This window comes from Carassius carassius, chromosome 36 (assembly GCF_963082965.1).
Source record: "Carassius carassius chromosome 36, fCarCar2.1, whole genome shotgun sequence".
Lineage (NCBI taxonomy): Eukaryota > Metazoa > Chordata > Actinopteri > Cypriniformes > Cyprinidae > Carassius > Carassius carassius.
The window spans coordinates 28,214,485-28,237,215 of NC_081790.1; the positions used below are offsets into that span (position 1 = coordinate 28,214,485).

The following is a 22,731-nucleotide window of genomic DNA, read 5'->3' on the forward strand; positions in this document are numbered from 1 at the left end:
CATATTTGGTTTTCTTTTTTGTTTTCCTTATCCATGTTATATTGTTTTCTGTGAGAACTTACACTGCTCTCTGCATTAACAAATAACGTGACCATGGCAACAGTTGATGGTAATGGACGTTTGTACTGAATATAATGTTTTCACTTAGTGATGTATATATTTATAAGCAACTGAAAAAAATCACAAACGTCAGGGCATGTCAAAACTTCTTCAGGCCACCAAAATACCCTTAGACCCCAGAGGGTTAATATTGCAAAATATATCTATATTAACTTTCACAAGTAAAAGTAATTTTTCAAGGTCATGATGGCTGTCTCCGACAACATAATGTGGACGTCAGCTATAGGATTGTTGTGTCTGAGTCGTGGCTGGCCTTTGGTAGAGTGTTCACAATGAACTATCCAGTTCATCTCATACAACACTGTAGCTGGGGTTACTGATGAGATCACCTTTACAGAGTAATCTATTATGACATCACCTCAATATTCTGAGATTCTGTCCCCAAATGAATCAGTGTTTGCAGTAATGATGAGCATGAAGCCAATTATGCATCTCCACTACTCTACAGTATACTACTCTACTCTAAAACACAGACTCAGTTCAAATGAGAGTTTCTCACCACTGGGTAAAAGTTCATACTTTTTATATGGATTTTACTGCAGCTGCATATTTCTGTATTAGGTACATTTATATACTGCAGGTGGATTCTGTATGTGAAATAATGGTCACACTTTATTTTAGGGACCAATTCTCACTATAAACTAACTATTAATTATGACTTTTGCCTCAATAAAGGCATAATTTCCTGCTTTTTAATAGTTAGTAAGTTAGTTCTTAAGTTTAGGTATGGCATAGGATTAAAGGATCTAAAATTTAGTCATGTAGAATAAAATATTAATATGTGCATTATTGGTATAAACAGCCAATATTCAAGTAATTAAACTAATTAGATTATAGTTAGAATTGGTCCCTGCAAAAAAAAATAAAAAAAATAAATTAAAAAAAAAAAAAAAAATTAAATTAAAAAAAAAAAAAAATAATTGAAAATAAAAATGGCCACTAATTCTAGGTCCTGCATTAAATTCATATACTGTTCAACTCCATGTATAAATGAAATTAAACCATATTATGCATTAACTTATTAAATACTGAATGTGTACTGAATGCTGCCAAGGGCATGAACAAAACCTCATGGTGCAGAACTGTGGTCTAGTGTTTTGCACATTCTCTGACACATTTTCAACACATCATGTGGATGATTCAAGTTTTAATAAAATGATGTCAGTTTCAATAAAACTTCCAAAAATATGTTTTTTTTTTTTCAACAGGTTTGCCAACTAAACTTTCTTTAACTATATATCCCAAAGGTTGACTTTTTTCTTTTTTTTTTTACATAAATTCTTTGAAACTTTCCGGCCTTTAATGTTATTTATTTATTTATTTCATTTTTTTTCTTTTCGTTTAAATGACTTTTATGTTTAGTTTTATTGTATTTTCTTTTGTCCCAGAGGCAGGCTTTCCCTTTTAAAATCCAATATAAAATATGAATGTCAGTATCTATTACACCAAGTGCAAATATCCAACCTGGCTGGCAAAAGCCTTTTTTTTTGTTTTTTTTTTAACTTCGCGCACCATTGATATTTCACTTTGACAACTAAGAAAAATTAAAGCAAATGTCTCTTAATTTATTAATTTATGCACAAAAAGTGTAAGTGAAACTTGTTTTTGCAATACGAAAGATGTTAGCTGAGAGATTAGCCTTAGCAAGAAAAATCAGTTGTTGTATTGTATATTTAAAATATCAATTCCACCACAGAATGCTATTTATATTTAGTACAATATATCATTTAAGATGCGCTGTAAGTAACAGTGATTAATCCATGATATATATGTGCCCACTGACAATTTAAGCTAGTGAGATAATGCTATATTGGAGTTTATTTCTCAAAAGGACAAGTGTGCCAATAACTGCTAAAATACCCCAACCAATATTATTTTGTCAAACACCAAAAAAATCCAATAAACTTAAACTAGCGATTGCCATTGAACTTTTTTTGCGGTTCAAATGTTTATTTAAATTTCAATATCATAATAATTTAACCAAATATAAATGTTATTATATACAAAAAATTATATATATATATATATATATATATATATATATATATATATATATATATAATTTAATTAAACATCTGTTCCTTTTCAGGAACTCGAGCTGCGTCGAGCGCTTTGGGGAATGTCCCTGACGAGACTGACTCTGAATATCGTGTGCAATCTGTCCAACGGAAGAGCGTGACGTCACGGGCGGGGTGACGTAGCGACCAGGAAGTTATAAAAGCACGTGCCGTGCAGCTGGCTTCAGTTTCGCGTCTGTCAGCAAGCGCTCTGTGTGTGCATGTTAAAAGCCTGTCCTGTTTGTCCTATTTATTGTTGTCTGTCTCTAAAAGCATTAAAATATCGCTAGAACAGCTCAATATGCCAAAAGTAAAGGCAAAGACCAAGCATGTGAAGGGCAAATCCAAGCCACGTTACAGATTGTGTGTTCCTCCCTGCCCTCGCTACATCACGGGTGGGGATACACACAATTTGTGCGTGGCTTGCCTGGGATCGAAGCACGCTGAGTCGGCTCTCGAGGGGGCCGACTGTCCGCATTGTGAACGATTGCAAATGCGGACTCTTCAATCCCGGAGGGCTCTCTTCAAGGAGGGAGCCTTCACCAGCGTTCCCCGCGGTGCTGGCCCCGCTTCTGCCGAGACAGAAGGGCTGCTGCACTCGTGGGGTTCGCAGGTGGATCTGTCAGAGGGAATGGAGACGGCCAGTCCTTATCTCCTTCCTCATCTGAGATCCGGTGCCCAAACCCTGGGTTTGGAAGCACGCTCGTCAGTTTCTTCCCCCCAGGGTGAGGGATCAGCTTTTCCTCCGAGGAGGTCGATGTGGAGACTGTTGCTGGGGATTCGCCACCCCTGTCGCCCCAATATGAGGAGCTTTTGGAGGTGGTTACGCGCGCAGTCAATAAATTAAAAATCGAATGGCCTGCTGAGAAACATTCTGAGCCGCAGAGAAGCAAGTCAGATGAACGCTTTCTGCGGCCGAGGCAACCACCTCCACGTCGGAGCCTACCATTTTTTCCCGATCTCCACAACGAAATATCGAGATTGTGGAATCATCCATATTCGACCCGCCTCTTCGGCTCCGATTCACTATACTATGGCAACGTGATGGGGCTGGGAGAGCGGAGCCACGCTCGAACAGACGCTCGCCCGGGTCGGCATTATCTCTAAAGGCTACGACGTTGCCCACCAAGCCTCTTAGAGTGACATCTTCGCTGGTGGGCAAAGGGTATGTGGCAGCAGGTCAGGCTGGGGCTTGCCTTCACACCATGGCAGTCCTGCAAGCATATCAGGCCGACCTGCCGGGAGATATCAACGAGGGGGAGGGGATCAAGTCTGAAGATATTGAAGAGCTTAGAAAGACCGCTGATCTGTCCCTCCGCGCCACTAAAGAGACCGCTCGCACGATTGGGCGGTCTATGGCAGCCTTAGTGGCCGCGGAGAGGCATTTATGGGTGACCCTGTCAAAAATTAGAGAAAGAGACAGGGTCTGCCTTCTGGACGTCCCGCTTTAGCCTTCTGGCCTGTTTGGCGACACAGTCAATACTGTCGTCGACAGGTTCCAGGAGGCACGGAAACAGGTGGCGGCATTCCAGAATTTCCTCCCTCATCGCTCTTGTGGTGCATCTGGGTGGGAGATGACCACGCCACATGCCGGCTCCTCATATCGACAGTTCGGTCATCCACCGCCGAAGTTCAACGGGGTTACACCGACAGTAGCCGGCCCCGGTCAGGCTCTGGTTATGAAACAAGAAGTGAATACCCTATTAAGGAAGGAGGCCATTGAGGGGGTCCCTCCTCTAGACAGGGAATCCGGGTTTTACAGACGGTATTTCATAATTCCAAAGAAGGATGGGGGGTTGCGTCCGATCTTAGACTTACGTCACCTGAACCGCTCAGTTATGCCACTGTAGTTCAAAATGCTCACTGTCAAGCAGGTTGTAGCTCAAATCAGATCCGAGGACTGGTTTGTCACAATAGATCTCAAAGACGCATACTTCCACATATCCATCCTTCCACAACACAGGAAGTTTCTGAGGTTTGCTTTCGGGGGCAAAGCTTATCAATATCGAGTACTTCCCTTCAGCCTTGCACTCTCACCCCGCACATTCACGAAATGTGTAGATGCGGCTCTGGTATCCCTCCATATGCAAGGCATCCGCATTCTAAATTATATCGACGATTGGTTGATTCTAGCTCAATCAATTCTTCAGTTCAGAGAACCACCTATCTAGGCATAGTGTGGAATTCGACCACGATGCAGGCACGTCTGTTTCCTGCTCGGATCGAGTCGATCCTCACATCAGTCGAGAGAGTCAAAGAAGGCCAGTCACTCACTGTCAAACAATTTCAGAGATTGTTAGGTCTGATGGCGGCTGCGTCCAACGTGATACCTTTTGACCTGCTGTACATGAGACCCCTGCAGTGGTGGCTTAAGTCCAAGGGCTTTTCCCCGAGGGGGAATCCACTTCGAGTTATCAAGGTCACGCAGCGATGCCTTCGTGCCTTAGACATGTGGAAGAAACCTTGGTTCTTGAATCAGGGCCCGGTGCTGGGAGCTCTTTGTCGCCGTGTAACGCTAGCGACAGACGCGTCCCTCACCGGTTGGGGTGCAGTGATGAGTGGCCACCCTGCCCACGGTCTGTGGAGTGGTCGCCATCTGACATGGCACATCAATTGCCTAGAGATGCTAGCAGTCTATCGAGCATTGAAACATTTCCTCCCAGACCTGAGAGGTCACCATGTGTTGGTGCGCACCGACAACACATCAGTGGTCTCTTATATCAATCACCAGGGGGGTCTGAATTCACGCGCCTTGTACAAGCTGGCACACCAGATCCTTCTGTGGTCCCAGGGCAAGCTCCTCTCGCTCAGAGCAGTGTATATTCCTGGGAGATTGAATGTGGGAGCAGACATACTGTCGAGGCAGGGGCCGAGGCCCGGGGAATGGAAACTTCACCCCGAGGTGGTGAAGCAGATATGGAGAGTGTTTGGCACAGCCCAGGTGGACCTCTTTGCGACTCAGGAGACATCGCAATGTCCCCTCTGGTTCTCTCTAGTTCATCCAGCTCCTCTGGGACTGGACGCTATGGTACAGACCTGGCCGAGGCTTCGTCTGTACGCATTTCCCCCTATCGCTCTGCTCCCAGGAGTTCTGGCAAGAAAACGCCGGGACGGGGTCCGTCTGTTATTAGTAGCCCCGTTCTGGCTGGGCCAAGTATGGTTCGCAGATCTAGTCTCGCTCCTCGACAGTTCTCCGTGGGAGATACCGATCAGGACAGACCTACTCTCACAGGCGCAGGGCACGATAATTCACCCTCGCCCGGAGCTGTGGAAACTGTGGGTGTGGCCCCTGAGGGGGCACAGCTCATAGAATCCGGTCTCTCAACTGAGGTTGTTGAGACCCTCCATCAGTCCAGAGCTCCCTCTATGAGGAAACTGTACACCCTGAGGTGGAAACTCTTCACCTCATGGTGCAGAGACCGTCAGCTTGACCCTGTTAACTGCCCAGTTGATACAGTTCTGGAGTTTCTGCAAGCTAGGCTCTCTGCAGGGTTAACCCACTCCTCCTTAAAGGTGTACGTGGCGGCCATAGCTGCTTACCATGTCCCTTTCAATGATCAGTCAGTGGGTAGACACCCCCTAGTTACACGTTTCCTCTGCGGTGCGCTGAGGCTGAAACCTCCAGTACGATCCCGTGTTCCCCCCTGGGATTTGGTTGTGGTTTTAGAGGCTCTTTGTAAAGCTCCATTCGAGCCAATATAAGACATCTCAGATAGACATCCGATGCTTAAAACTGCCCTGTTAATGGCTATCACCTCGCTAAAGAGAGTTGGAGATCTTCAGGCCCTTTCGGTGGCCCCTACTTACCTAGACTTTGTCCCTGGTATGGCCAAAGCATTCTTATACCCTCGAGCGGATTATGTTCCAAAGGTTCCCTCTGTTACACCACAACCTATAGTACTGCAGGCCTTCTGCCCTCCTCCCTTTCGGGAGCCAGACCAGGAAAAGCTAAATTGTATGTGGACGCATACGGGCAGCTCCCTGTGGAGAAAATCCGACCAATTGCTTGTTTGCCACGGTCCTCCTAAAAAGGGGTCTCCTGCCTCCAAGCAGACCCTAAGTCGTTGGATAGTCGAGGCTATCAACGTCTCCTATGAGTCCTCTGGTCTTCCCCTTCCATTGGGAGCCAAGGCTCACTCCACTCGGGGTATGGCGGCCTCTAAGGCCTTCTCAGCAGGTGTGTCCCTCTTGGACATCTGCAACGCTGCGGGGTGGTCCACGCCCTCTACATTTGTCAGATTTTATGACCTTGATATGCGAGCCACTCCGGGCTCTTCTGTTCTCTCGCCTTAGCTGTGCTCTTCGGATACACACTAGGCAGGGATTTGGAAGTCTGGCAGCGTGGGCACATCGTTCCCCTAAGCGCTCGACGCAGCTCGAGTTCCTGAAAAGGAACGTCTCAAGGTTACGAATGTAACCCTGGTTCCTTGAAGGAACGAGACGCTGCGTCGCAGAGCCATACTCCCGGCACCCCTGTCGGCGCTTGCTTCCCTACTCGAAGCTGAAGCCAGCTGCACGGCACGTGCTTTTATAGCTTCCTGGTCGCTACGTCACCCCGCCCGTGACGTCACGCTCTTCCGTTGGTCAGATTGCACACAATATTCAGAGTCGGTCTCGTAAGGGACGTTCCCCAAAGCGCTCGACGCAGCATCTCGTTCATTCAAGGAACCAGGGTTACATTCGTAACCTTGAGACGATTATGTTTAATGATCATATGACAGGCAGGTAAGCAAATAAAAGATTTAATCTTTTTTTAATGTTCAAGAGTTTTAAAATAATGGTGATGCTTTACATAAAGACTTCATGTATAAAACATTATTATTTTTTTGCATAAATATTTGTAACCAAAGTTTGTTTGTTATGTTTTAATGCACTATACTTTCTAAAGGTATAACAATAAATAGATAAATATTATATTATATTATAAATGTGATTACAATTATTTATGAGATCATACAATGCATTATAAGGTGCATTACAAGGCATACTTAATGAATTAAAACTACTTTTAATATGCATTATGTATAAAGGCTTTAAGTGTTACCAAAATTATTTTTTTAGTGTTCTATTTTAATGATTCATTTAATTATTAGCTCAAACCATAGGTGGGAAACTCGGATGGAAACTATGGTTTGTGACTGTTTACCTTGCGTTGTCTATGAGTATAAATCATGAGTCTGTTTTGTCCATCACATCCATCTTTTCATACAGCAGAAAACAAAAATCTGTTGACACAAAATGACACATTGTGTCTCCGTGCTGAACTAGGCCTGTTATTTGTCATCCCGTGAAAGTGAATTTTTTGAGACTTTGTGATGAAATCATCTTTTATCTTGATGCTGTAAATATTTCTGTGGGCACAAAAAGAAACAGGAGAGCTTGAAAGGAGTGCTTCTAAAATATTAATGCGTGAGGAAAATGGAAACAGACAGACATGCACAATAAAGGGCCAGAGAAACAAATGCTTGAAACTGTCTGTTACATTAAACCTCCATAGAACAAATAAATAAGCCGAGCTGGTGAGAAACAATGGAGCTGAAACAAATAAATGAGTGAAATGAGACCTTGAAGGTCTTGTCTTTTCATTCAGAACTTAAGCAGCACAAGCATCTGATCCAAATAACAAGCTATTACAGGATGTAATGGACCGCACTCAACCAATAAAGTGCTTTCTAATAAGGAGCTACTCTGTAAACAATACAGCACCGCGCTGGAATCGACAGGCCCCACCAAACGAGCCCATTTTCCTGGGCCTGCTATCATCATTTCATGCACTTTTTTTATTATTATCATCATCATCCTTGCAGGGAGCTCGAATTCACTCCCACAGCACCGACGGCTGCCAGCAACGGCTGTAATCCACTGCTGCGTCTGAGGGCTGTACAGAGGATATTATTCATATGCTTCATTACATAATCTGCCCATTATGCATCTGTCTGTTTACCTACGGTCTACCAAACTTTTAGGTTCTTTTGACATCCTGTATTATGGTGCACTCAGGTTTATATTAAAATGTAATGTTAGTACCCATCATTGTGATTTGCATAATAGACTTGGTTGGAAGTCATCAACATGCAGACGTAGTCAGTGGCACCTGTTTATTTATAAATCCATTTTGGGTCTACTGCATCCATATCTCTGTTCTCTCCCAACTTAAAGGTCCTGGAGCTTATTCCCTGTGCTCACAGGACTTTTACACTCTTTGACCAAGGAGCTGTTAAAGGAAGAATTAACTTGTAAATCTTTTAAATTATTTTGGAAACAGAGTTGTGTGTTCTTTTTCTGAAATGTAGCATTGCATCTTGGACAGGTCACTTCTGTAAAAGAGATTTTTAAAGGGGTCATCGGATGCCCTTTTTCCACAAACTGGTATGATTCCTTATGGTGTTAATGTAAAGATAGTAGTGCAAGTAATGTAAAACAACACCCCTTTTACCCAGTCAAAACAGCTGTTGACAGCAAGACGTTTCATTGAATATCTCTTTAAATGCTAATGAGCTCTACTGCCCCTGCCCTCTTCTTTCGTGGGGTGACGAGCAGTTGCCCAGTTCTCTGAGAGTCTGTAAACTTTAGCAGTATTCATTGTAAAACTTGCTATCTTGCACATTATTAGGAAAGGCGATTTGCAAAAATCATTTGAAAAAAAAAAAAATACAAGTATTTTCACTTCTTCTACAGGTGAAGCTGGACCATGATTGATTCGCATGAACATAGACACATTTAGGTAGATCAGGGGCCGCATTCCCTTCACAAAAATATGTAATCCTCTGTATCTTCAGCGACTCGTAAATTATGACTGCTATGTTCATTAGCTTAGGAGTTTAGGAGCCATTCTTGTCTACTCCTGCTCCAGTGTTGAAACAATGGTACATTTTTATCATTATAGGGTGGATGTGTACAAACACTGCCAACACTAATTTCAGTTCAAACATCATGTAACAATGAACTTCGCATCTGATGACCCCTTTTATCTCAGGAAGTTTTACCTGGTTAGATAAAGGAGGAATAAACAAATAAATAAAATCTGCTTCCCGAGAGCAAGGGCTGAGGATCGTACCGAGAAGTGAAATCTGCTTGGATCCGTGCGGCTGCAGGTCCAGGCCGTTCTTTAGCCAGGTGAGTTTGGGGTTTGGAATACCATCTGCATGACAGCGCAGGCTGGCAGCGACGCCGGGTTCCTGGGCTTGAGTCTCTGGATACACCAGGATTACTGGAGGCACTAGAAGGACAAAGAGACAGAAGCAGACTGTGAACAACAGAGAAAGTGATTCAAGACCAGAACAATTGCTTTGTTTTGGATTCCCCTTCTTGTGTAAGTCAGAAACGGTTATTTATTGAAATGAATGTGAGCCGCAAACATGCGTCCTGTCTCGAGGTACCTCAATTAGACAAAACAAGCTCTCGAACAATCACGCTTATTGTCTCTGTTAATTGAAAATCCTTCCAGTATTTTTTCTCTCGCAAACGTAATACAGCACGGGAAACAGGATTGTTGTTTTTGTATCAATACAGGGTTTGTTTATATGCCTTCATATGCCTCGATTAAGAACGATGCCTTGAACGGTTGAATGATCAAAAGGTGAAAACTATTTCCCATTTGAACTATTTCAAATGGTTTGGAAGCAAAGTTATTTTACTTTATATCATATGTTTGTGTTGTTAGAACCAAGTCAATACTTTATTTTTTAAAACATAATAATACTAGCCTTTTGACAGTGTTGGGTCATTCCGGTTCCCTTTGATAGGCAGCTGCTTTCAGATGTTCCCATATTTGTGTGAAGAGTATCAAAAGTTTTTTTTTTACAATGTGATTTTGCAGCGTTGACAATTGTAGCCAATCACAGACATGTTTGTTGAGCATGTGAACTCAATGACTAATCAGAGGCTTTTTAGTTAGAATCTATCACATCAAAGTGTTTTTGATACATGTACAAATACAGCTGATTTTGTAATTAAGGAATGTAATTATTTCTCTTGTGAAGGGAATTATTATACAATATTATTATACTTGGGGGTCGTTGGCATAAGACCCTTTGAAAAACCACTGATCTGTGCACAGTGCATTCTGTCTTTCTCACACACAACTAGGCATTTATGCACAAGTGACATTAAAATAGTTTCAGGATTTGGGAAATCCAGCACATATGTGAGAAATTCGCATTCACACTCTCGCCTGCTCTAACTCTTCAATAACTGCATAAGAGTTCTTGATTCTTTTATTTATTTAACCTGCCAATGCAGGTATGCTAAATATCTGGACCTGTCGGCGATTCAAAATCCTGCTGTGTGTAATGAGTTCTACATCAGCGATGATCTACAGCCAATGAAAGAGCAAGATACAACGCAGTGGGAAATTCTGGAGGAGTTATTAACCACAGTAGTGAACGTGGGAACGTGACATCAGCAAAGCACGGCATTCTGGGACATGGAAACGACAGTAGAGTTATAGTGGAGGTAGTTGTTAAAATTTATGTTAAACAGTTAAAAACACATTAGAATGGAGAACGCTTGCTGTGTTATAAACTGCCACATCTGCTCTCATGACTGGAGTGGAAAACAGATCTAAAATGAAGTGCAACTTTCTGCTTTTCAGCTTTAAACATTACAGTGGTGACAGTATAGTTAAATGGAAATAAACAACTTGACCAAAATTTGTTTTTGTGATTTGTATTTACTCTTTATTACAGATTCATAATTTCTGATCCACTTGAATTTGTAAGCACTCATACCATGAATAATGTTTGAAAACACGTTTGGAAATGTTACGTGTAATCCTAGTCGTTACGATCACTCTCCGTGTTCATAAAGCAACCACTCCCTTTATTCAGTGTTCAGCAACTCTTTATGAGAAACTGTATTTTTTTCCATTTAAATGTAACGTTACCCCCGCTCTAAATATTTTGGTAACACTTTAGAATACTGTTTCTTACTTACTAAATAACTAATAAGGAACTATTGAAGAACTAACAGGTAATTTTTCATTAACACTCACTACTCACTACTGTTAACTACTAAGGAAGATATGTTAATTAATCAGTATGTAATACAATTTTATGATTGTGTTAATTAACAGTTAGCTAATCAATAACTAATGAATTCTGTCATACCTACTGAAGAACTACTATTAATTATCTACTAGTTAGGGTTCATGAAAAATAACTATGAAGTAACTAATGAACAGTTATACACAATTTCCCTATGTTTTCACTTTAGAATACTGTTTCAGTATACTACTGCCCAGTGGTATGGTCAAGTGCAAGTAAAAATGTAGAAAAATTACTGTTAATCCAGAATAGAGCTGCAAGACTAATTCTGAATTGTAAGAGAAAGGTTAATATTATGAGAATGCACAAAATGTTTGGTTGGCTACTGGTGAAGGACAGGGTAATTCTTTCTCTGCTATGTTTTATAAGAAACATTTCAGTATCGAGAGATCCAAGTGTATTGTACTCTAAACTTTTGTATAGTAATGCTAGTCATAATTTTAACACCAGGCATGCATTAAAGTGATATTTTTTACCTTGGTAGTGGCTAATGGGGATTCAAATAAACAATAAACAATTTCATTGAATTGTGACCCTTTCATATAAAAGTTATTAGCAGTAGTAGTAGTAGTATGAAAATGCAATATTAATAAATGCAATTTTACAGAGGTTTGCCTGTGTAGTGAATTGTTTTGTGAGTGTGTTTTGTAAGAAATCAGCTTCCAGTAGGAACCCTACCAAGACTCCAGTGCCTTGCGATAATTACCTTAGTTTTTATATTTTATATATAGTACTGTATGTGTGCCTCATCAGCATATACCACATTACCCTTAATTCAATTTCTGTATGTAAGGCAAAGCCTGAGGAAAAGTGAAAATACAGGTAACCAATTAGTAATTAATAAAGAATTAACAAATAATTCTGCATGACTTATTTCAAACCTGGAACATTAGGCCTACTCTAAAGTGAAAATATTGGGAACGCATTAGTTATTAATAAAAAATTATTAGATAATTCCTCAAGAATTACTTAAAACCTGAAACAGTATTCTAAAGTAAAACATATGGAACCCATGAGTAATTAATACATAGTTATCAAATAATTGTTCAGGACTTATTTCGAACCTGAAACAGCAGGCCTATTCCAAAGTGAAATTATAGTGAACCCTTTAGTACCCTTTTACTCAAGTAACTTTGAAAATGAACAGGCCTACTTATAATTTTGCTGGAGTAATATTTTATTGGGGTATCTGTACTTTTACTCAAGCACTTGATTTGTGGGCCACAGCCTGATTATTATAGTGATTATTTGCGTATAACTGTTCATTAGTAGTTACTTCATAGTTATTTTTCATGAACCCTAGATAATTAATGAACTAGTAGATAACTAGTAGATAATTAATAGTAGTTCTTCAGTAGGTAGTTATTCATTAGTTATTTATTAGCTAACTGTTACTTAACACAATCATAAAATTATATTACATACTGATAAGTTAACACATCTTCCTTAGTAGTTAACACTAGTGTGTAACGAGGAGTCAGAGGTGTTCGGATCCATGTGCAGAATTTTATTAAGAGAATGGTCATACAGGCAGAAATCAGGAACGGCGTCAGGTGTGTTAGGGATATCCAGAATGATTAACGGTAACAAGCAGAGATCGGGGCAGGCAGCAGAGAATCAGTGTCGGTTACACAATCCAAGATCAGACACGGGAAAAACAAAAACACGGGAAAATGCTCGGAAATGCTAGATAGGCTATACAAGACTTCGCAGTGAGTGAGAGTGAGAGTGCTGCTTTTATGTGTGTGTAAATGAGGTGCAGGTGTGGCAAGGAAATTGGCTGATGAATGAGGTGCAGGTGTGGCAGGGTGATTGCGATGCAGTGACTCATGGGGAATGTAGTTCGGGTGTGGTGCAACAGTATGAGAGGTGCTAGTGTCCAAGTGACATCTGGTGGTTGATGGGTGGAATGGTCCTGAGTGGAGTGCCCTCTACTGAAGTTCATGGGCACTCCATCTAATGATCATAGTGAGTTAAGTCTTAATGAATAATCACCTTTTAGTTCTTCAATAATTCCTTATTAGTTATGCAGTAAGTAAGAAACTTATTCTAAAGTGTTACCCATATTTTGCATGTCTATCTTATTTAACACACCTGATTCCGATAACCAGCTGGTAAGAAGAGAGCTACGTGCATGAACTGTGTACCGACTGACATGGTTATATTCATGTCTCGCACACTTTAATGGTCTTTGAATGGAACATATACGCTTGCTTTGAACTGTAATCATGGTGAAATGTACTGTGATGTCTACTTTGCAGGGCACTTATTGTCGAATAGAACAAACGTCGGAAGTGATAAGTGAAACGAACGAAATATGCAGAAGACTGTAATTGACAACCACTTAAATACATAATCAACTGGATGAGATCAAGCTATAGTGTGTTTATTGTTTTATCTGGCAGATATATCAGTGCCATCTAGTTATTAAAAATATTTTCTTGTGTGTGATACGATAGAAGGGGGCTGTATGATTTCAATGAGTGTGTATGTGACTGAGTGCTCAAATTATCATTATTGAATATGAATAGTCTATATATTTTAAGCAAATGCAAGCATCTCTTAAAAATATTAACGCAAATACAGCCGTTTTTTCCTCTGGTGATATGCATTTGTTATCATTGTACGATACTAATATCACAGTAACCATTTTCTTCTCTATAATAAATTTTTTTTTTACCCTTTTGCTGAAAATCAGCACACAGACATTTTAATCTCGAACTTCTTGCAGGCTATTTCCAGTCTCGCATGAGATCTCTGATCGCATAAGCTTGCGTTATTTCCTTATCTCTTCTCGAGGCGTTTGGTTGTGAAACTTAGTTTATCAACCAGACAGAGTTGTCGGCGATTCCTCCTATTGTAAAGTCATGCAGTGTGTAACCTCCTGTCGCCAATCCATCATGCAATGTGAACACAGGAGTAATTGAATGTAATTCCAGATAGTCATGCTGTGTGAAAACAATGATGATCCAACGACTTAGAAAATTGTGCAGTGTGAACTCAGCATAAATGCATGTTAATGTTAAGTCTAGAACTACAGTACAGTAACATCATTGTGTTCTCTGCACTTACTCCCAATTGCTCTCAACATGTGGACAGGAGAGCTGTCAGTCAATGGGAAAACAAAGTAACTCTCCTTATGTATTTGAAAAAAGTAACTCTGATGTTTTTTTGCCAATTAAAAAATAATGTGTTACATCATAGTTACTTGGAAAAGTAATTTGATTGTATAACTTGTAATACATTACCACCAACACTAATTATTACTATAGTTAAAATGAGTAACAAGGACGTTGTATTGAAAATGAAGGTACACTGCTTAATGTCTTTGTTTATCCCTTTGACAGCTTTTACAGACATTACAAAAATAGCTCATGAAATCAAACATATATGAAAGATTCTACTACTAACCATTCACCTGGAGCACGTGGATCTGGGACAGCTCCTCATAGCCGTACGCGTGACAGCTGTAGTTCCCCATGTGAATCGTAGTCACCTTAGTAATGTAGAGTGAGCCGTCGTCGCCAAAGTCCTAATTGAAAGAGAAGAAAGACACAGAGAATAAAATTGCAGGAAGTCACGGGATGAATAGACGATGCATCAGCGCCATCCCAAAAGCACGCAGGCACAGGGGTTTGTTCCTCACTGTCATGCTCTCTCAGGTTGATAAATGGTAAGGGTTAAAAATATAGCCAGCATTAGCGTGATTAATGAAGCCAGTTGTGGTTTTGTGAGGATGCATCCCCTCATTTGGGGCTTCAGGCTGACTCAAGGGGGATAAAAATATTAAACTGTTTTGTAGTTATATGAATTTGCAGAGGGTAAATGATTTAAGGACACGAAAGCACGCTCTTAAACCCTAACACACCTGCAGCTTTATAGGGCGCATGCCGAAAAGGGGCTCGACTGCCGTACTGGGAACAAAACAGCAATTTGTTTGTTTAGGAGGTCGTCGCTTATCCAGCGAGATGGATGATCGGCTCCAATAAAAACGTGACTTTCCCTCCGAGTGCTGAAGTTTTAGGATGAAGAGGGCAGAAGTGACTCTCTTCCAAGGACATGATGCTGTGGAAAGCCAACGACAAAAACTAATTACTTTTTTTTTATTAAATAAAGATTATGTGACTGATAATACCTCACCTCTGCCGTAAGGCCGATATAATGCCACATAAGGAGGACTCGTAGGGGTATTAATCACTGGAGTTGTATTGGCTGCCACTTTCAGATGAAATCTAATTACGAGTTTGTCATTCACATTTTGAAATCAATTGTCAGATAATGGCTTGTCATGAGGTTTTACCGAAAGAAAAGCACCAGAACTATACAGTTAACAAGCCACTAATTCAAGTGACTGGAAAACAGAAAGACGCAAGGGAAATTTAGCTGCCATCTGAAATTTAGCTGGTTTTGGAAAAGGCAACATTTCAACTCTGAAATGAATCAGAGATGAGTGTTTGTCACACAACTGTGCCAATTCATCTCTAAGGAGAGAAAAGCATTAACTGGAGAAGCCATCTGACACTGCTTAAACTAAAAAACCATTAGACATCATGTTTTTTGGTAATGCATTGAAGCGCCATATAAATGGTACATGAATATGATAATCATTTGGTAATCATCTGAACCCATCACTGCACCATTAATATTATTGAAAGAAAACAGATGAAGCGAAAGGAAATGAAGAAGAACTGTTACAAGCTTCAATTAAATATTGTGGAGTTAACATGCAATTATCAATTATTTAGATGGTACTGCACAAACACAACATGGTATTAGCAAAAATATACTTAAAACATTCTGTGCAAACTTCAGTCAATCATCAATGGAAACAGAAGGAAAATAATTGGGGGTATATATATATATACACTCACCGGCCACTTTATTAGGTACAAATGTTCAATTGCTTTGTAACACAAATTGCTAATCAGCCAATCAGATTGCAGTAACTCAATGCATTTAGGCATCTAGATGTGAAGATGACTTGAAGATGAGCATGTACATCCCTTTATGACTATAGTGTATACATCTTCTGATGGCTACTTCCAGCAGGATATTGCACCATGTCACAAAGGTCAAATCATCCCAGACTGGTTTCTTGCAAAATTGCTAAATTCTTTGCTATTTAAGTTTAAACTCTTAGCAGTTTATTTACTCCTGCGTCATTGCAGTGTTGTAAAAGTTGTCCTGTGCTGAGTTTAACAGTACACCATGAAGCTCTACAGCCTACCATGAAGCACAGGTAAACGGTGGGAGTAACTATGACTCTCTTAGGATCTCCAATCCCCCTCATCCTGGTGATGGGAGAGGTGATCAAAGAGAAATGCATTGGAACCATAGCATATGCAAACGACCTGATTCTGCTGGCTGATGCCCCCCAACAGGTCCAGAGAAAATAGGATGGCCTCTGCAGAGGAATATATCAGGTGGGCGTGTCGCTCAACACCAAGAAATCACGAACTTTAACTATACTCAAGGATGGCAGAAGGAAACATCTGGTGCTGGCACGTATCCTCTGCTCAACAAATGACAAAGCCATCCCAACGATGTGCGTTTCGGACACATAAAGGTACCTTGGAATCCACTTTACATGGAAGGGACGAACAATACCAAAGCAAACAAGTAGAGAGAATGTTACAGGAGATTACATTGGAACCTCTTAAGTCGTACCGGAATGTAGAAATTACACACAAATTTCTGGTCCCAAAGCTCAAGCATGAGCTGATAATGGGATGTGCCCATTGAAACACCATATACCGAAACGACAAAATGATCAGAAGAGCTATAAGGGCATGGCTCCGGTTGCCTAAGGACACATCTCTGGGATTTCTACATGCACCAATTAAATCTGGTGGACTGGGAATCCATTAACTATTAATGAGTCAGAATCCTATTGAAAGAGCTCTGACTGAACTTCCTTCCCTCAAGACAACCCTAAGCAGGATAAACTGACTTCTACTATGTAAAGTCAGCAAGGAAACTGTGTTCTCCTTTGAATAAGCTAAAGTCGAGTGGAAAAAAAATATGAAAGTGTCAGCGGATAGCAGGATGATGATAACGGATGACATTGACCACTGGGTAATCAAGCCCAGTAAAGTCTCCTCAGGGGGATCCAGCTCCAAGGAGGTGTACTCAATACAAAAGGAAGGGAGAAGTCCCCTGATGAGCTAATGTGTTGTGAGCCCTGCCACACTTAAGAAACCTACAATCGCATACTTCATATCTGCAAAATAACTGCGAAATAAGTGGAGACAAGGGAATATCACAAATTTTAATTGTCCAAAACAAGGTTTACACAGAGCTGACTGGAGACACACGTAGCACATCAAAACGTTCAAGACCCGACAAGGACCCATGCAGCAGACTACACTATAAATACTAAACTTAAAGAGGGATAATTTATGGACACAGGTGAATCAAAGAGAAAAATACACACAGACAGTCTATAATCCTGACAGCCAGATCCACCAAACACAATCGGATCACAAAGCAAATAGAGAGGATGCTGAGAAAGAATGGATCCCAAAAATGGATCGATCCAATTATACCCACAGAGAGAAGCTTCATAAAACCTGATCTGATAGTGGAGACAGGACAGAGAACAGCATGCCACAATCCTCTACATATTGGTAGTAGTAAACCCCCAGATGGAGCAGAGCCATAGACTGAAAATCAAGAAATATGGCTTCTGGGAGAATGGCTATATGAGCTTGGATGGCTATATGAGCTTGGATGGAAACTGGCACCCCACTAAAGCATCTTCCGATCATCATATCAACCCTAGGACTGATGTATGGTCCTAGTGGAAGGGGACTGTGGGCAATAGGTCTGACTGCTAAAGACCTCTTGGATCTATGTCTGCTAACAATCACTGGATCACTCAAATGCTACAGTGTGTACACTCATGGAACCTAGAACCAAGAAAGACTTATAAAGCAAATGTGCCCACAAAAGCGGCAATATCCTTGCCACAACTAACTGTCTAGCATCTTTAAAGGTGCCTCAAGTATCAGTGGAAGTCAATCACCACAGGACGAAGGGACAGGATGTCTTGAAGACGTGTTGTGCCTCATCATCTAATTAACGACATGCATGAAGGGATGAACGAGGTTACCAATGTCCCTAACAGCGATCTTTTCCCAACACTGAAATCAACGATTCACTTAGTGAACTGCTATATTGACAAGTGCGACAGAAACCAAATACTGAACGGCCCCAAATAACTATACAGCTATAAACCGCACCATATACCTCAGTTTTAAAGATAAGTCAACAGTGAGAAATCTTGTAGAATAAACTTATCTTTTCTCCTGGGGATATATAAATTATCCGTCTGAGGAATCAGAGACAATCAATTCAAAAGACCTATTCCTTACAATCAAAACACAATTACACATACTGATGTTTCCGTTTTCTGGCGTAAGACACAATAATGTATTTATTTAGTTTCCCTGTTTGTCTGGACCATGTCAGTACTCTGATTCTCTATGCAGCTACATATGAAGCTGAACGGCAATGCGTAAGTCACCGGTGCTCGTTCTCGTTGACCCGCGAGTCTTCGTTGACTGGGTCAGTGTTGTAACATTCAACAAACACTTCATTAACATGCAATTAGAGTATTGTAATGAGCGATTGCATAAACACAACCCCATGCTGTCAGGAACACAGGTGAGCTAAACACAAGCATGACACACCTCATTAAACACTACCCATTCCCACCATGAGCATGTCTGCTTCTCAAAATTTACACATGATTTGCAGCTCTTTGAAATCAGCACGGCTCCTGGCCCAACTCCTGAGACCACGCTCATTATGTTATTTCCAATTACATCATGATATGAAGTGCAGAAACACAAATGTGTTTACTAATTGGAAATGGAAAGTGTGCATCAGAATACAGAGTCTGTGTCCTGATAATGAACATTAACATTTGTGATTTGTGTTGGCATGAGCTTCTATTCAAAAACATACTGATTAATTGATGAAAATCAGTGCAACTGGACTCCGACTGAGCTTTATGTTCTGGAAGGTTATCAGATATTCAGCAGCTGTCCAATTAACAGGAGGATGTAAGCATTTTACATCAGATAAGAAGCTCTGCAGGGTTTCTCACCTTGAGAAGGTGTTCTGAGCACAACATTTCCTTATAATCCATAATACTGTGAATGCCTCACATCATGCAGATGCATATTACCAAGTTGTGCTGTCGCAGTAAGCATATAAACGGGACTACATGACCGGGGTTAATTTTCTTGCAGTGATTATTATGGTTGATTTTCAACATATGAAAGTACTCACATTTATATCCTCCAGATCCAGGAAGTTGAGGATGATGCCGTTTCTCTTCCAGATAATGGGTGGTCTCAGGGTGCCCTGAATGGCGCAGGACAGCATGGCACTCAGGCCGACGGTCACTGTTGTGACAGTCAGATGCTTGTCATCGGCTAGACTGAGCTGAACGACCTCTGCGAGACAAAACACCATTATTGCAATTTAGTTAGCCCATGCATTTACATGTATTACTTGAAAAATTATTTGTAATTTATTAAGGCGTTGGAATGTTAAAATACTTTTTGTTGTCTCAGTTTAATATGCTATTATAAGGATGTTTCCTTGTGACAATAGCAATTTGTTTATCCTGAGTGATTCGTTCATTGTGAATGAATTCTTTATGACTCGGGAGTAACGAGTGGTCTCAGAGAGTGGCTAGATCATTTTTTGTGTACAGTTTCTTTTGAGAAGACAAGCTTCTGGACAAGGAGACTTAAATAAAGATTTGTTCATTTTGCTGAATGAGATTTAAAGATATGAATTGGTAAAATGATCCAATCTTCTATTACTGCAGTAGGCACTATGAAAACATAGATCTGTTTGTTTGCAACACTAGATGCATTTACATGGAGCATTGCTTTCTGGTTACAATCGGTTAAAAAATCCAAGCCGAATGAAAATGATTTATGTCAACATTTACGTCAACGTTTAAAAATGTTTTCAACATCTTTTAACATTCTTATTTAACATTTGGGTAACTAGTAAATTAGAATTTTGCGTGTGTTTTAAAGTTATGCAACATTTTAATAAAATTAAATAAAATTTTTAAATTATGCAGTTTTGAATTACAGTATATGCTGTTAATGTGAGAATGTCACACTATTTTACATATGCATCTGCTTACATATGCAATCGCTTGTTCGTGCTACTTCTTTGCCTGTGTTTTGACCTGGGCATTTCGTACTCTTTCAGACGATGTGTAATAGCGCCCCCTACCATATAACAGTGAAAACATAGAAAGAAACAATTCTGTTAATGCCGGGGAAAGAGTTATCAAATCAAAAGCAGCAGAAACCAAGATCACGATTAAAATGTGATTTATTGTGCCACCCTATTTTCCATCATTGCTTGTGTTATTTTTCTGTATATTACTCTAAAGCTGCTTTGTCTCACTCTGTATTGTATAGAGCACTATAGAAATAAAAGTAAGATGACTTGTCTTGATGAGCCATTTGATCATTGGTGAACAGTCCATCTGAAGTGTGCAAACAAGAATGGCCCAGACATTGCAAATGTCTCCGAGTGACCTCGGGTCAATAACAGTCTGGCTTTCAGATCAGTCATTTCACAGCTAGCTTGCAAATAACAGTGTTGGTGTGTTGACAGCAGTCTAAGCATATCATGCTGATGCTTGACGGCTGAAGCAAATGGCTTGAATGCTTGTATCCATTAGCATTCTTCTGCAGTGGACACTTTCTGGCGCAAACATGTTGTTTGCATGATTTCCTGACAGGTCCAGGTAGGGCTGTCACTTTTTATTCGATATTCGAATATGCATTCAAACATGACGTGAAATATCCGTAATCGAACTATGAATAAAATATCCGGTTTTTAAAATGCCATGTGAAGCGAATTTTTTACAGTCTATTAGACCGTTTGTTTTTTATTTTATTCTTTGCCATCTTATCCAGTAGAGGGCACTCTACACATATTGCAGCGTAGTCCCATGACCAAATCAAGCGAATAAGAGCTAGTAGCCAGGCACGTCTGTGCGCTCCGAACGTGTGTTCTCCACCGCGGGGATCATTGTAAATAAAAAGAGAGCTGCACTTAATCCAGATCAAGTTGATAGACTGGTGTTTCTTGCAAACAATATTAAGAAATGATTTAGGCTAGGCTATATGCCTTACTCCTGCTTCACGTTATTGTTCGTGCCTGTTCTGAATCATTTTTTTTTTTTAGCCTAATGTTGTGGGATATGCATAGTGGCACTTCGTGTAAGTTGATATTCTAAGTTGATAACCTGCTGTTTCAAACATTAAGTAAAAATAATAATAATCCAGATAGTCCTGTTTATGACTCACAGTTAATACATTTGTGATTGAATCTCCATTAGGCTACAGTGTTTTTTTTTTTTAATGTGCGGGGGGCGGGCATGTACATTGCATGATATTCGATATCCATTCGAATTTGATTTTTCTCAAAAGTGACAGCCCTAGTTCCAGGTAGATTTAATTATTTCAAATGAAAAGAGGTCATTTAGGTGACGTTGAGAGAGGATTGCAGTGCTGAACACATTTATTTGTCCTGGTTACAGGGGAAATGAGTTCTTTGCACCTGCCTGTCAAATTGCAGCCATCAGATCTGAAAACGCAGCAGGTGCAAGAGGATGAACGGCCCATATACCGCTACAGCAATGACTTGTGATCCACCGTGATCCAGACGGCACTGCACGTCTCTTAAAATGCTATTCTCCATCATTTCATCATGCTGTAGTGAATTTCTGCTGCTGAGATCACTAGAAAATTCAAAATGTTACAAAATGTTTTTGACACTGAATTCAGTTGATGTGCTGTTACTAATTCTGCCATTTGTGAACAAATATGTAATAATCCTTATTTAACATTTGGGTGACTAGTAAGAAGTTTACGTGTGTTTAAAAGTTATGCAACACTTCATGTCACAGAGTGCCACATTCCATGACTCCAAAAATGGAGGCATTTTTAAATTATTTTAGTATAATTGTACAAACACATCCATACATAAGTTTTTAGAAAGATCAGCGAGTCTGAAATATGATCATCAGGCTTTTGCGGAATGTTTATATGTTCATCTCTGTATTGCATTGGATTATGTTTTGATCATTTAAGTATCATCTTACTAAGACATATTATTGAAGATTCTTTAATATAAACAAAAACAAATTTCAAAATTCTGTCAGGCTTTACAAGGTTAAACTTGAAAAGCTTTAACTCTTGTCCAAGTGATGCTATTTCTATTGAGTCAAGAAAGAAGAACAGTTAAATCAACAGGTGATATTTCTTTTGACAAATATAGCAAAGTAGTGTGTATGTAGTATTAGAACAGCACATAAGAGGAGGACGTTTTATAAAAGCGAAGGCAAATTCTCCTCACAGGGGTCGAAAAGTGAATGCATACACAGCTTCAAATTTTACAGCAAATATAAAACCTAGCATCTCCCTTTTCAGGAATCAGCAGATGCCTCGTAGTTGTGCTTCTCA

The 22,731-nt window shown here is 40.2% G+C and overlaps 1 protein-coding gene across 1 annotated transcript in view; it reads right to left on the reverse strand.

The window, feature by feature from the left end:
• The window catches only part of fstl4 (follistatin-like 4), a 207,519-nt gene that overhangs the window by 21,563 nt on the left and 163,225 nt on the right, over positions 1-22,731 (reverse strand). Inside the window, exons 7-9 of the mRNA XM_059526879.1 lie at positions 19,517-19,683; positions 14,633-14,753; positions 9,235-9,396 (exon numbers count right to left, since the gene is read on the reverse strand). Coding sequence (XP_059382862.1) covers positions 9,235-9,396; positions 14,633-14,753; positions 19,517-19,683 — 450 coding nt within the window. The remainder of the gene's footprint in view (positions 1-9,234; positions 9,397-14,632; positions 14,754-19,516; positions 19,684-22,731) is intronic.